Raw genomic sequence first — 16,456 nt, forward strand, 5'->3', positions numbered from 1 at the left:
ATTACACATCATGTATCACATTAATATTATTTGGTAGTCACATAACTATATATAGGGTTCAGTACATGGGGCCTGCATGTGTGTGTAAATGTAAATATGCACAGGTAATTTAAAGGGTTTATGGCACGAGTTGGGCATGCAAGCACAATTCAAAAGCAGTTCCTTCACAGATAATGCCTGAAGATCGTGCCAAGTGTGTACCAATAAAGACTTTACGGGGCTTAAACATCGATGAGGGTGTTTGTGCAAGACGTGTAATGCATTTTTCAGTGGAAGGCATGTCCGTACAACGCCCGACTCTGTCGCTGTTAGATTAAGCGTAGGGCTTGTGTGTTTTCCTTTCTCGCCGGAAGCCACAGAGGTCAAGCGAACAGCAGTTTAAACACAGGGGCTGGCCGCTTCCCCGGAGGGGGTCTGCTGCAGATCCACCCGGAGTAAGGGCACCGGAGGCCGAGGCTCCGGCAGCCGCCGCTAGGTGGCGCGGGGGGCCCAAGCTAACGCCCAGCGTACGGCGGCCGGCGGGGAAGCCGGTTGGCTCTGCGTGGCTCAGGAAGGACGCGAGGGGCGTGTGAGAGATGGTCTGCAGCGCTGCTGTGGGCTTGTTTTCCGGGCAATCGCTGGGGCTGCAGCCACTCCCAACATACCTCATGCCTGGCTCTGTGCGCTCTTATTCCTGGTATCTCGGATCCCCTTTGCTGAGGCCGCAGGAGTGAGGTCATGAAGTTGGCGCTTGAGAGCGCTTTGTGCCTCGCCTCTCCCGTTTCACATTACTGCCAGGCTGTTTTCAGTACTGCAGATGGAGTTTATGGTGTTTAGTCACTCCTGTGGTGCGGCAATATCTGTGATGATTAACATTTTTGCCTTTGTAGTAAGCTTATTTCAAATTGCTAGTACTTGTGCATGTGTCTGCCTAACCCTCTGTAGGGAAATACTCATCCACCAAAAAAGTCTTCTCTTGCCCTCCTACTCTTCACATGCTACCAGATAAACATTAGGTACTAGTAGGGACAATACACCATGTATTAATTCCATGAGAAAGAACATCCAGGCTAGATATTTAATTTTAAGTTTGGTTTTGTGAGGAAATAGAATAGAATAGAAATAGAATATAAATAGGATAGGATAGGATAGGATAGGATAGGATAGGATAGGATAGGATAGGATAGGATAGGATAGGATAGGATAGGATAGGATAGGATAGGATAGGATAGGATAGGATAGGATAGGATAGGATAGGATAGGATAGGATAGGATAGGATAGGATAGGATAGGATAGGATAGGATAGGATAGGATAGGATAGGATAGGATAGGATAGGATAGGATAGGATAGGATAGGATAGGATAGGATAGGATAGGATAGGATAGGATAGGATAGGATAGGATAGGATAGGATAGGATAGGATAGGATAGGATAGGATAGGATAGGATAGGATAGGATAGGATAGGATAGGATAGGATAGGATAGGATAGGATAGGATAGGATAGGATAGGATAGGATAGGATAGGATAGGATAGGATAGGATAGGATAGGATAGGATAGGATAGGATAGGATAGGATAGGATAGGATAGGATAGGATAGGATAGAATTAACCAGGTTGGAAAAGACCTTTGAGATCATCAAGTCCAACCTATCACCCAACACCATCTAATCAACTAAACCATGGCACAAAGCACCAATCCAGTCTCTTCCCAAATACCTCCAGTGATGGTGACTCCACCACCTCCCTGGGCAGCCCAATGGCCAGTCACTCTTTCTATGAAGAACTTCTTCCTAACATCCAGCCTAAACCTCCCCTGGTGCAGTTTGAGACTGTGTCCTCTTGTTCTGGTGCTGGTTGCCTGGGAGAAGAGACCAATCCTCACCTGGCTACAACCTCCCTTCAGGCAGTTGTAGACAGCAATAAGGTCTCCTCTGAGCCTCCTCTTCTCCAGGCTAAGCAACCCCAGCTCCCTCAGTCTCTCCTCATAGGGCTTGTGCTCCAAACCCCTCCCCATCTTTGTTGCCCTTCTCTGGACACGTTCCAGCAAGTAATTTCTCAGAGAATGTGAGATGTCATTTAAAGTGATAACTGAAAAAAAATACATGTTACCTGTGAGCACCTGTATACCTAGACATGGGGTTTACCACTAATTAAAGTGGAAGATTTACATAAAAGACTTGCTTAAAACGTTGGTATTGCATCTCCAGGCTGTGCACAAAGTCTTTGTTCTGTAGCCATTAGAATCAGCTGAGCCATGGATTTGTACATTAGGCACTTGTGTAATCTAAGTTGGAAACAAGTCACTTGCATCTCCATTGCACTATTCCAACTCCTTTTCACCTGTACCTTGTACTTTTATGTCCAGATAAACAAACAATTAATTCCTGTGATTGCTTGGTCTAAAAACTAAACTTGCTACTAGAATGAGATTTAAAATATCCAAGTGCCGGGTTCTGCACACTGGCCACAACAACCTCATGCAGTGCTACAGGCTGGGGTCAGAGTGGCTGGAGAGCAGCCAGGCAGAGAGGGACCTGGGGGTACTGGTCGATGGCAGGCTGAACGTGAACCTGCAGTGTGCTCAGGCAGCCAAGAGGGCCAATGGCATCCTGGCCTGCATCAGGAACAGTGTGGCCAGCAGGAGCAGGGAGGTCATTCTGCCCCTGTATACTGCACTGGTTAGGCCACACCTTGAGTACTGTGTCCAGTTCTGGGCCCCTCAGTTTAGGAAGGATGTTGACTTGCTGGAACGAGTCCAGAGAAGAGCAACAAAGTTGGTGAGGGGTTTGGAACACAAGCCCTATGAGGAAAGACTGAGGGAGCTGGGGCTGCTCAGCCTGGAGAAAAGGAGACTCAGGGGTGACCTTATTGCTGTCTACAACTACCTGAAGGGAGGTTGTAGACAGGCAGATGATGGTCTCTTCTCCCAGGCAGCCGGTACCAGAACAAGAGGACACAGTCTCAGGCTGCACCAGGGGAGGTTCAGGTTGGATATTAGGAAGAAGTTCTACACAGAGAGAATGATTGCCCATTGGAATGGACTGCCCAAGGAGGTGGTGGAGTCACCGTCATTGGAGGTGTTCAGGAGGAGACTTGATGGGGTGCTTGGTGCCATGGGTTAGTTGTTTGGGTGGGTTGGATTGGTTGATGGGTTGGACACGATGATCCTGAAGGTCTCTTCCAACCTGGTTTGGTTTATTCTATTTTTTTTAAAAGATTCTTCAGTTGCAGCCCGTGTGTGGCTTGTTCAGGCTTCATTAGTGCGTGGCAGAGCATTTATATTCATTATCAGTTGCTTCCATACACAGTAAACATAGGTAAAATAGCTATGCAGTAAGGAGAGAGGAAAATACAATACCATTGATGGCATACGTGGGGGGCATCAATGTTGTGGTGAAAGTAGGTCTCTTCAGTGATTTAAACAGATTGAGGCAGTCATCCTGTGGAGTCAAGTCTTTTCACACTATGTCAATTCCTAAGTGTTACAGAGCAGTAATAATTCATGGCTTTGTGGAAGAACTTGTAGTTCATGAGGACCCAGAATAGCAGTGGATAGACCGAATCCGTACACCAAGGGCAGCAAATGAGGCTGGACACAGACTTATTTCACTCATGTCAGGTATTAAACGTGGGCTGTAATGATTATTGCTGCTTTTAAAAGTACTATTAAAACAGGTGAATCACTTAAGATTGTATATGATTTTTTTTACATTAATTATGCCTATTTTTTTCAGTTCACAGTGTCTTCTGTTTTAAAAGGTTCTTTTGTCCTAACTGATGGCTGGTATGGCTGACTTCCTTCTTGCTGAGGCCATGCGAAATGCTGTGTCCAGCAGGAGTAGGGAGGTGATTGTCCCCTTGTACTCAGCTCTGGTGAGGCCACACCTTGAGTATTGTGTTCAGTTTTGGGCACCTCAATACAAGAGAGATGTGGAGGTGCTGGAGCATGTTCAGAGGAGGGCAATGCTGCTGGTGAAGCACCTAGAGAATACATTTTATGAAAAGCAACTGAAGGAGCTGGGGCTGTTTAGTTTGAAAAAGAGGAGGCTGAGGAGAGACCTCACTGCTGTCTACAAGTACCTGAAAGGACATTATAGAGAAGCTGGTGCTGGTCTCTTCTCCCAGGTAATTAGTGATAAAACAAGAGGGAGCAGCCTCAAGATGCAACTTGGGTAGGTTTAGACTGGACATTAGGGAAAAAAAAAGTCATGGAAAGAGTGGTCAGGCACTGGAATGGACTGCTCAGGGAGGTGGTTGAGTTGCCAACTCTGGATGTGTTTAAGGGTCGTTTGGATGTGGTGCTTGGGGATATGGTTTAGGGGTGAACCTTGTAGAGTAGGGTTATTGGTTTGACTTGGTAATCCTGAGGGTCTCTTCCAACCTGAATGTCTCTGTGATTATGTGAAGTATAATCACATCCTGGGCTGCATTAAAAGAAGTGTGGCCGCCAGGCTGAACGAGGTGATTCTGCCTCGCTCCTCTGCTCTTGTGAGACCTCACCTGGAGTACTGTGTCCAGCTCTGGGGCCTGGAGCATATGAGAGATGTGGAGCTGCTGTGAGGGGGTCTTGAGGAGGGCCACAAGGATGATCAGAGGGTTGGAGAGCCTCCGCTGTGGGGATGGGCTGAGAGAGTTGGGGCTGTTCAGCCTGAAGACAAGAGGGTTCCAATGAGACCTTAGAGCAGCCTTCTGGTGTCTGAAGGGGGCCTACAGGAGGGCTGGGAAGGGACTCTTTACAAGGGCTTGTAGTGGTAGGACAAAATGGAATGGACTGCAGCTTGGGGAGGATGGGTTTAGACTGGAGATTAGGAGGAGGTTCTTTCCAGTGTGGGTGGTGAGACACTGGAGAGGTTGTATAGGGAGGTCATGGATGCCCCCTTCCCGGAGGTATTTGGGGCTAGGTTAGATGGGGCCTTGGGCACCCTGTTCTGGTGGAGGGTGTCCCTGCCTATGGCAGGTGGGTTGGAACTGGATAATCTTTGAGGTCCCTTTCAACCTAATCCATTCTATAAATCATTCTATGAATCTATGGAAATGCAATGAACTTGTTGAACATGTTGCAGGAGAACCTGTTCGCTGAATTTAACATTGATTACTCTCCGTCACATAGAAAAGGCGTGGTGGGCACCTCACTGTCAGGGCCTCAGTGAGCTTCCTTTTGGAAACCTGAATAACCTTGTTATTGCTTCTGCTTAAATAAGTGAATAAACCAGGAATTGCTTTGTTAGAGTACTTGTTATTCTACTTCAATTGTTGGCTGAACTTCATCTTACTTTCAATTAGTTTTATAATGCTTATGAGTTATTACCTCATTTTTTAAATGAATGAAGAAGGAGGCACTTCTTTAAGGCAGAGAATAATGCAAGCATATGAGTTGCCCACTTATCCTGGTCCCATAATCTCATTCTAAACGTGGAGAATTCTGCTGTCACTCAAACTTTCATGAGATTGCTCTGAATGTGTCATGTCCCAGTGTATCTTTTAAAAAGTCCTTATGTCTAGAAGTACACTGTAAATACCTACAATGAGCAACAGGAAGAGTCACTGATGGTGTGCCTGTAATGTCTAAAATGGCTTAAAAATAACATTTTGTGGTTTTACTTCCTAGCAAACTTCGGAAGAGAAAGAAGTCTGACACAGGGCTGCCAGGAGTGACTGGAGAATGGTTTGAAGAAATACAAAGAAATAAATTTCAGCATTACACAGATGTCAATAGAATGCTAAAACTACCATTAGAGCATCAGCTAAAGAAGAGCAAAACCATCAGTGAGTTGTATTTTGCCATTTCCTTTTCTGTACTATCATTATCACCAAAACAGTGTCTTAGAGTGCTTCAGAGTGCAATAGCTAAGGAGCTCCTGCAATGACACTAAGTTTCTCCCCATGTCAAAGGTTTAAGAAAAATGTATTTTCAAAATACTATGCAAATTCTGCTAAAAGCACACAGCTGGGAGTCACAACAGAGTCCTTGATGTCCTTACCACATAGCTAAATTCACATGCCCAGGTTGTGAGGACATGGAAGGTCATGGGAGCTGGGATTGTTTAGCCTGGAGAAGAGGAGGCTCAGGGGTGACCTCATTGCCCTTTACAACTACCTGAAAGGTGGTTGTAGCCAGGAAGGGGTTGGTCTCTTCTCCCAGGCAATCAGCACCAGAACATTGGGACACAGTCTCAAGCTGCACCAGGGGAAGTTTAGGCTGGAGGTGAGGAGAAAGTTCTTCACTGAGCGAGTCATTCGTCATTGGAACGGGCTGCCCAGGGAGGTGGTGGAGTCACCATCCCTGGAGGTGTTCAAGAGGGGATTGGATGTGGCACTTGGTGCCATGGCTAGTCATGGGTCTGTGTGATAGGTTGGACTCGATGATCCTCGAGATCTCTTCCAACCTTAGTGATACTGTGACACTGTGATCATCTGGTCCAACCTTTCATGGCAAAGGGAGCCTAGATGAGATTATCTAACACAACAGTCCTGTCACACCTTCAAATCCTCCAGTGTTAGGGACTCTACTTCATCCCTGGGGAGGTTGTTCCAGTGATTGATTGTCCTCACTGTGTCAGTTTTTTTTTTTCTTAAGATGATCCTAGAGGTCTTTTTCAACCAAAACAATTCTATGGTTCTGTGGTAAGATGGAGGTGGTGTAACTACAGTAAATACAGTGGTGGTTTCAGAATCCAAGGAGTAATGTTTACTTTGTTTAAAGTGTTTAAACTTTACCTTGTTTTCTTAAAGAAACTTGCAGCTAAATGATCTTTGGGATAAACAGGTAATCTAGATTTGTGTGAGGGAGGGTTGACTGTCCCATGGAAAGCTCTTCCTGGTAACACTGGACTAAAGGCCTGCCAGTGCTGATTATCAGGGCAGGTGACAAAGGCTGACAAGTTGGGCTGACCAGGAAGCAACTTCTGCAGCTCTCATTTCACAGGTTCAGTTGCCCATCCAAAATGAACATGCACAAGAACCATGGTGTCACTATACCAAGTGTAGCATTCTGCATTGTTTTGATATCCAATATATGCTCTTCTTCCACTCACATCTCACATGTTTTTCATTGAGCCCTTCCTGTTTGTGCTTTATAGCAACTGGAAGCAGAGCCATGAATTCAAAAGAAAAGTGACATTTGCCTGAAACAGAGAACAGATCTTTCTTTTTCCCCACCTTTCCTCCCCAGCATCCCCTCTAGTCCACTATTTTTCTCTGTTTTTCTCTTTCAGAGGTGGTCCAATTGATGCATTAGCTAAATAAACTCTTTGTGATTTTTCCTGGCATTTCCTTTTGAAAGCTGTTGTTTCTATTTCAGATCTGAAGAAGGGCTTGTGTGCCTCCAAGGCTTAATCTGGTGTTTCCAACTGTATAAATTGGTTTAACAAAAGGTACTGCTTCTACCCACAGAGCCTTGCTCTGTCTACATCCCTAGACCATTCTGGCTAGTGCAGAGTGCTCTTAGGACTCTAGGGATGGCATCTTTCTTGTCAAGTAAAACAATGCCACCAAGAGGCTAGGCTCTGGAAGGAGTAAAGGACGGAACATTTCGTAATACACAGTAATTGTCACTGGAGGGAAAGCCATGTGTTGCACACAGGACTTAAATCACATAACATGAATTATTCACTCCAAAATTCTGCCCCTTGCTGTTGTTATCAGTGACACTTAGCTCTCATTTCTGGTAGTGCTTTCTCCTACAGTCACTGGGTGAGCCATTTTCAGGCTGTTACATGGCTCCAGGCTTCAGCCTTACTGCTGAGTGAAATCCTGTTTCCTTATGTGCTTTAGTTTCCTGTGGTATGCTTTAATAGCAGATGGTGCAGTTTCTTTCCCTAATTTGTGAGCAATACTCATCCATTCCTTCATACTAATTACCAGCTGATTTTACAGGTAGACTGGGTTTATGTTTTGTTTGAAGGAATCAAATCATTGTCTTCCCAGAGAAATCAGTCTTGATATCTTGCATTCAAGATACAATTTTGATATGCAGTTTGCAACAGAAAAAATATACTCCAGTGGCCATGGGAATCCCATCATAAAAATCTGTAGGATACAGAGGACACCTTACAGTCTTAAATTATTGTATATTCATGGGCTGTCATATGTCTGTTTCTTACAAAGGTGAAAAGAAGGTGATAGTGATTGTGGGTGCTTCCATTTTCAAATGCCCAATTTGCCTGTGTTTTAAAATGCTTCTCACTTTCAAATGGTTGAGTGCTGATTACTTTCTCAAAATCAGCCTCGTTTGTCTCACGTGCATCACCCAAAACCAGTAATACCTTTTGCAACTTCAGATGAGTTTATCTTTCTCCTAGTCTTCTAGACAGTGATTAGAAAGAATCATGTTACATAGTCTGTCCAAAACTGCAAATAAAACTGGAATTTCCTGGCATAAAAGGTAAGCAAAAGAAGTTGTTTATGAAGGCATAGCCTTTTATGTGTATTTTAATGCTGTATTTAGTAAGCACTTGAAACAAATAACATTTTCTGTAACATTTTTAGGTCATAAAGAATTGAAAATGTCATCCCGCACAAATCCTCAAGTGCAAAAGAGCACTTCAACTTCCTTCCTGGGGTTCAGATCACCTTTTGCTTGGCTTTTCTCCTTTAGAAAATCAAGGAAAAACCAGACTGAGAAGCAACCACGGTGAGTTATCATCAGAGCAGTCATTAGTTTCAGCTTGGAGGAAAAAAAAAAAGTCCATGAATTGTTCCGTGTTTTGCTTAGAAAACTTTGATTAAGTTATTTTTCCAGTCTCTTGCCCTTCATCTCACTGAGATTTTACTTGTTCATGTAATGAAATATTAGCTGTTCTGTGTCAGAAGAACGAGGACTAAGTGGCAAGTAATAGATAAAGACTCTTGCCTACATCTATTTTGCTCAGGTTTTGCATACAGGCCTTAAGTGTATGAAGGCCCTAGACTTAGCAGTGGCAGTGTCCTTTTACATTCCCTCTCAAGAGGACAAGGTGCAAGGCAGATGGAGATCTAGTGCCCTATGGCTGTGATACAACAGGAAAGAGTAGCTTTCCCAGGCCATGGCAGAGAGTACCGGCCTCAGGCAGCTCTGCTGCATCAGTTCCCACCATTTCTAGCCCAGAGGCAGCTTAGAGGCAGGCCGGTAGCTTTAACTGTAGCTGGGCAAACAGGGCTGCTCTCCAGCGCTTCTGTCTTCTGTGCCTTGTTAAGACTTTTAATTTCAACTGGGTATGAAGCAAACATACATCGTGCTGGAGCTGCTGTTTGAAGAGCGTCCTTCTCCCTTGCCATCCACAGGGTTAAAGCTGCTGTTCAGAAGGAAGTGGGGGTTACTCTTGGGTTATTTAGGCTGACCTCTCCTAACTTTTGTCCTGTATGTCAAAAGTCCTGAGCAAAATAGTATTATTTTTGTGTGCATTTTAGGGTAGTTCACGGGACTGGGAATCCTTGGTAAAAGTGCATTGTGCAGAACTGTGAAATCTAAGTATGAAGCAGCAAGATCCTTGGCACAAAGAACTGATTTCCACTCTGTTTGTGAATGTCAGGTTGCTACTCTGATCCCATGCCTGGGGCTCCTAGGCGGCCTGACGCTAAAACAAGGAACAGCCATAAAAAACAATAACAGGGAATGAAAGCCTCTAAAGAAATGATGATTAGTCTGTTGCTTAGGTTTTGTAGCACAGCAGCTTGCCATTGTGGAGTGTTTGTATCAAAGCAGGAGATTTAAGGAGAGGTTTGAATGGAGGCCAGTGAGGTTAGCTTTGTGGATGTTTACTGATTCCAATTCTACAGAGCAGTGCAGCATAGGAAAAAAACCAAACCAAACCAAACACAAAAAAGGCAGACTTTTAACACTGCTCCATGCATGTCATCTGCTCCCTCCTCCCACTCCCTCCTCTTTTCTGTGACGTGGTAATACCCTCTGTGCTGGGACACACAGACACCAGGCCGCAGCCCTCCCTGCGGAATAAAAGGGCACTTGTGTACCTGGGAATCAGATTTCAAGGGAGCTTTACCTAGTGCACGGTAAGGTGCCAGTGCAAGGCTGGCGAGCCTTGGACTAAGAAGGGCTAAGCTTTGCTCTAGAATCTAATCTAAGAATCTAAATAATTTTTTAATTTAAGAAGAAAAAAAAACAAAAGAAGGAAAAGAAAAGAGGAAAACCAAACCGGTGCCCACTCATTGCATCAGCTTTTCTAGTATGAGCACATCAGGGCTTTCCCCAGAAAATCTATTGTATCTCAGGCTCAGATGCCACTGATTCCTTCCCGAGCACGGCTTGAAAAAATAAACAAGTCAATCCTGACGTGTAACTGAGCTGATTGCTACATTTTCTAGACACGCCTCTCTGTCGAAAATTTCCCCCACCCTCTTCTAGGTGTTGCCGTGGCATGTGGTTTGCTTTATGCATAGACAAAGCGCTGAAACAATCTGCCTCTCACCAGGTAGAGTTATTTTGGAGAGCTAGTGAAATGCAGTAGGAGACAGCACTGTAAATCCTGTAAGTAAGCCTAACTGGCAGAGGCTTTTAAATTACTAAAACTACTAATGGCTGTTTAGAGGGTCCTGTCTGTACCGGAGAGACAGTTTTATTAGCTGCGGTAGTGTTTTGCTGTCAGAATAAAGGATGGATGCTGCAAAAAAGACCGGGATGATGTGGAGATACAGAAGATGCTAACAGAAGGTTTGTAACTGTAGTCTGAAGGTAGTGAAATGTTTGGTCATTTTTGGTTCTGAAGTGTTTGGTGTTCTTGCATTCATCTGTATTCTCTAAGGTGTTGGTGTGATTCATACTGGAAAAGAAATGCTGTTCAGTTGTGTTTTCAGCGTGTTTGAGTTAGGACGTTGTTACTTAGCCGGCTTCTTACGTAGCACTGGTAAGAACAGTATAGAAGTAAACGGATTACACTCTGACACTAGACAGCTCCAGATGTCCTGGGGAAGACAGGTGAAAATATTCATTTGCAGCAGATTTTAACTCATGGATTCATATTATTGTTACCAGTAGTGATAGCAGTAAGTAGAGTCAACTTGTACTAGTAGTCTTGCATTCGGTTGGCATAGAAAAGATACATATATATATATATATAAGTTTAAAAGTACAAAAGATAACTTCTTGATTTCCATAGCAGTATTTTTCAGATGGCAGGTATTTCTGAACTTGAGCAGTAATTTAACTTCTGTTTCTGACTGATAAAGCTTACAAGTATATCTGTATGTGTGCGTGCATGTGCAAAACAATGTAAACGTTGCTCGATATCCATAACCAAAAAAGGAAGTTACATTTTTTTCCTAAAATTAGGCAGCCTTTGTCTGAAAGTAAGCAAAACTTTGATTTTGAAATGCTGAACAAGTTAAAAGAGTTCAGAAGAAGTAATGAGGCAGTTTGAGAAGTGGAGGGATTGGCATAGGGAAAGTATCGTCTGTTGGCAGAGAGGAAAATAAAGCAGGATGCAACGACCAGTTATTTCTGAAGGAACAGTGACAACAAAGACACAGAGGAATTAGAATAGTGCCAGAGGTGCAAATGAAAATGTAATTTTTGCCTAGACTATCAGAAGACATTTCTAACTAACATTTCTACTTCATGTAGTTTCGTTGCAAGGAGCAATTAATCCAACGCCAAGCGTAGCAGCACCGGGCAGGGAGAACTGTAGAATGGCTTTGCACAGTAATGCTGAAAAAGAGAGCTCCTCAAAAAGCTTTTACATTTTTGTTATGCATGTAATTAAGGTAACTCTCTAAAGCCACAGAATTTCACTGAACTTTGTTTGCAGGAAGTCACTGTAAAAACTCTGAAACATGCGTTTGAATCTTAATTTGTTGAAGAAGCATCAAAACATACTCAACATTATTTTAGTTTAAAGGGAGAGCTACATTCATCAGAGTCTTGGCTCTGTACACTTCAGTCACAAGGAGTGGTAACCCACTGAGTTAATAGCTGTTCATAGTGCTACAAGGAAAAGTTAAGAATTTCAAATTGAGTTTGGCTGGTTGGCTCCTGAGCCCACTGAGGTCAACAGGCCCCTTTGAATTCAGTAGGACCCCATGTCAGAGAGGAATCCTGGTTTTATAGTCCACAATTAGAGAAGCAAAAACAAATTGCACCTTTCAAATGTTCTTCCCTGCCTGCAAGCACATTGCAAACAAATGACAAAGCACTTCAGGAGGAAAGGCTAGGCCACAAAGAACTTGCCAGCAAGCCGGTTTATACTTGCTGTAAAGCACAATAAAGGAGTCTACCTGAGCACAAGAAGGTTCTAAAAGCCTAAGAACAAGGTAATTTAAAAAGACTGTGAGACAAACAGGACTGAGCAGAACTGTCTTCCCCTACTTCACTTTCTCTCAAGAATTAACTTCCTGGGAAAAAAACACTTTCTGAGACAAGGAAGAACTGGCAATAAGTACAAGCTGAGCTTCAGGGCTTTTGAAGGGACTGGGTTTGCTTAGTTGTAAAGTAAGAATCTGCAGACTCAAATAGACTGAGTGAAGTCAAGTCTCATTCTTGTTTTTTTGGTATATTTTGTATTTGTATGCCTGCAAGTCACCCTGTAGAACAGAATACCTTTCATGTTCAGGGTTTCTCAGCTTGTTCTAACCACTGCATTACTCACAGACGCTCTAGCCAGTTCTCTGCCAAGCCCGTGCAGTCCTGTGTAGCTTAGGAAAGCAGATGAGCCTTCTACCATGTGCTAAAAATTCATAAATAAAGGCTATTTCAGGTGAATAGCAACAAGTTCCAAAGTTCACACTGAAACTGTGCTGACTGTCTCTTCTGCACAGGGACAGAGCACAACTCTTGTGTCTGAACATGGAAGAGAAAAACAGTGGAATTGCAAACCACTTAGAGCAGCTATTCATAGTGCCTACTAAAGCAGTGTAGTTTGGAAAAGAATGTAATACTATCAATCCTAATGCTGGGTCAAAGCAATTACTTTATGACTGTTGCAGACGCTGAGATATCAGTAGGTTGAGTTCATTCTTAGCTGTGCAGCTATGACATCTGCAAGCTGACAAGGCCAAACTGAATGGTACACAGCCCCAGCGTTTCTCTATTAGCAGGCTGTTTTGAGGGGAAGATGGATTCTTAATAGAGCAGTCTTTTGTTCAGTTGCTTCTCAGTTGTGAAAGAGAGACTGCTGCATATTTGCTACGTGGCAGAATGACGTCTCATTCCTTTTCAAAGCCAACATTGAAATCCTTTTGTTTACAGATATGACATCTCTGCTAGCCCATCTTCGAAAGCGGAAGAAATGGCAACGGTAAGAGGCTTGTCAACGTCATCGTCAGCAGTGGTTAAGCCACAGGTTTTTCAGAACCTAGTTTCCTCTGTTTAGGTTGTTGATACAGCACCTGTTTAAATAGAGTTCTCGTTTTAAACACTTGAGTCAAAGGTCTATGTTGTGAACATGTTGAATGAGCTTGTCCTGTTACCCGCGCAAGGCCAAATGTTTCCTAGGTAAGCCCTAAGTGCAGCTCTGATCAGATTTCAGTTCTTTCTTAAAGAGGGAATAAGTGTGTGGATGACTTCCAAGGCCAAAACCCTGACATATTTTGGTAACTGTCAGCAACCTGCAAACAGGTCAAAACTCATGCTGAATGAACAATATAGCATATTTCCATTGTTTATTTTCATTTCTACAAGGGTGAAAAAGAGTAGTTGGCTGGGGCAGGCCTTCAACTACAGTCTCTCAAGCCACGTTTCTATGGACAGAATTACTGTGTAAATGTAAATTTTGACAGTGGGAAATTAGTATTTGCCTGAATGTTCCATTTTATAAGCACAAGCTCAGTCTAAGGATGAAACAACAGGTTTATTTCTGATGTCACTTAAGTGCATGCTGTTGAAATAAACAGATTTCATCCAATGATTATATTTGCCATTTTAATTACTTTATTGCCTTGTATTATTAACATTTCTTTCCTTAGCTTCACCTCTGTGGTATAACCACAGAGGGGACTAAGGAGGTACATAGTATATAATCAAAGGTACAGAGGAGGTAATTTGGCCACCTCCCTTCTCTCATATTTCAAAAACAAAGGTATAATCTATATTAATATATCGCTAAACAAAGATCTTATCAGAGAATGCTGCCTATCAGATAAACAGACCATTGTAGCTAGAGAAGTACAATATTATGAACATTGAGAACTAAGAAGTAGTAAGGGTTTTTATTAAAAAAGGGAGGAGGAGCCTCAGATAAAGTGAGCCAGCAGTTCAGAAGTTGTCTGGAATTCTACCCTCTGAGGCTGTGAGCTGAGAGAAATGTGGCTGAGAAAGGAACCTCTCCAGCTTAACAAGTCATCTAACCTTGGGAAATAGGATGACATTTTCCCCACTGCTAAGGTAATTTATCACAGCTTCCTAAAGTGCTGCAATACAAAAGTGGACTCTGGTGTTAGATTATTAATTCTTGTTGAGAGGTCAGGATGTGAATTTTAGAATGTGATGGTTAAGGAAGGAGTGATTAGGAAAAACTGAGTCCCTTAGGAGGCCATCCTGAGAGGCCAAGGAGCCCAGGAAGGCTGGACACTGTTCCAGCATAGGAACAGACATCCCCATGTGCTGAAAGACGAGTTGGTGGGGAAGAAGGCCAGACTGGTTAAAAAGAGACATTTGGTTGCTGCTTAGGGAGAAAATGAGAGTTGGAAGAAGGTGCAGGCCACTCAGGAGGACTACAGAATTGTCATGAAACTATACCTTGGCTAAAGTCCAGCCGGAAATTAATTTGGCTTCGGCTGTTAAAGAGAACAGGAAATGCTTCTACAAATACATTACCAACAAAAGGAGGACTAAGGAGAATCTCTGTCCTTTGCTGGATTAAGGGGGGATATCATGGTCACGGATGAGGAAAAGGCTGAGGTACTTAATACCTTCTTTGCCTCAGTCTTCAGTAATAAGACCAGTCATTTGCTAGTTACCCAGCACCCTGAGCTGGAAGATAGGGATGGGGGAGCAGAATGAAGCCCCTGTAGTCTAAAAGGAGATGGTTGGTGACCTGTTGCACCACTTATACATACGTAAGTCCATGGGGGTGGATGGTATACATTCAAGGGTACTGAGGGAGGCAGCTGGCAGAAGTGGCCACCAAGTCACTTTCCATCATTTACCAGCTGTCCTGACTAAGTGGGGAGGGCCCAGCTGGTGAGACTGGTAAACATGGTGCTGGCACATGTGGGTTGGAAGGAAGACCTGGGAAACTACTGACCTGTCTGTGACCTGTCAGTCTGACCTCAGTACCAGGGAAGGTCAAGGAGCAGGTCATCTTGAGTGCCATTATGAAGCACGTGCAGGGCAACCAGATGATCAGGCCCAGTCAGCGTGCATTCTTGAAAGTCAGGTCCTGCTCAAGGAACCTAATCTCCTTCTACTACAAGGTGACCTGCTTAGCAAATGAAGGTAGGGCTTGTGGATATTATTTTATCTGGACTTGAGTGAAGCCTTTGACACTGTTTCCCATGACATTATCTTGGAGAAACTGGCTGCTCATGGCTTAGATGGGTGGACAATTCACTGGGTTAAGAACTGCCTTGAATAGCCAGGCTTAAAAGAGTGGTGGTGAATGGAGTTAGATCCAGTTGGCAGCTGGTCACTAATGGTGTTCCCCAGGGCTCAGTATTTGGGATAGTTCTCTTTAATATCTTTATCAATGATCTGGATGAATAGAGTGCACTCTCAGTAAGATTGCAGATGACTCTAAACTGGGTGAGAGTGTTGATTTGTTTGAGGGTAGAAATGTTCTGCAAAGAGATTTGGACAGGCTGGATTGATGGGCCAAGGTCAGTAGTATGAGTTTTAACAAAGCCAAGTGCCAGGTCCTGCACTTGGGTCACAACAACCCCATGCAGTGCTGCATACTTGGGGCAGAGTGGCTGGAAAAGTTGCCTGGTGGAAAAGCAGCTGGAGGTGTTGATTGGCAGCCATCTGGAGACTTTCAAGAACTATCTGGATGCATTCCTGTGTGACCCACGCTAGATTCTATGGTCCTGCTCTGGCAGGAGGCTTGGACTCAATGCTCTCCAGAGGTCCCTTCCAACCCCTAACATCCTGTGATCCTGTGATCTGAACATGAGCCAGCAATATGCTCAGGTGGCCAAGGCAGCCAAGCAGCATCCTGGCTTGTATCAGGAAATGTGTGGCCAGCAGGAGTAGGGAAATGATCGTGCCCCTGTACTCAGCACTGGTGAGGCCACACCTTGAATACTGTGTTCAGTTTTGGGTCCCTCACTACAAGAAATACACTGAGTTGCTGGAACATGTCCAGAGAAGGGCAAAAAAGCTGGTGAAGAGTCTGGAGAACAAGTCTTATGAGGAGAGCCTGAGGGAATTGGGATTGTTTAGTCTGGAGGAGGTTGAGGGGAGACCTCATTGGTCTCTACAGCTACCTGAAAGGAGGTTGTAGTGAGGTGGTGAAGGGTCTCTTTTTTTCTGTTATCATGTGATGGGATGAGAGGAAATGGCCTCAAATTGTGCCAGAGGAGTTTTAGATTGGATATTAGGAAAAACTT

General features: G+C 43.8%; 1 protein-coding gene across 5 annotated transcripts in view; it reads left to right on the forward strand.

Annotated features, from left to right (window-relative positions):
* The window catches only part of EXPH5 (exophilin 5), a 46,520-nt gene that overhangs the window by 18,735 nt on the left and 11,329 nt on the right, over positions 1–16,456 (forward strand). The window contains exons 2-4 of one of the 5 annotated variants that reach the window (XM_068144643.1): positions 5,592–5,749; positions 8,471–8,615; positions 13,161–13,209. In XM_068144643.1, coding sequence (XP_068000744.1) covers positions 5,592–5,749; positions 8,471–8,615; positions 13,161–13,209 — 352 coding nt within the window. Of the gene's footprint in view, positions 1–5,591; positions 5,750–8,197; positions 8,367–8,470; positions 8,616–9,411; positions 10,632–13,160; positions 13,210–16,456 lie in introns of those variants that run through there. The other 4 variants (XM_068144653.1, XM_068144662.1, XM_068144672.1 and 1 more) reach the window with 4 other exon arrangements.

The sequence above is a fragment of the Melanerpes formicivorus genome, unplaced genomic scaffold, assembly GCF_026170545.1.
Source record: "Melanerpes formicivorus ecotype bairdi unplaced genomic scaffold, bMelFor1.0.p_v2 SCAF_1, whole genome shotgun sequence".
In the NCBI taxonomy this organism is placed as follows: domain Eukaryota; kingdom Metazoa; phylum Chordata; class Aves; order Piciformes; family Picidae; genus Melanerpes; species Melanerpes formicivorus.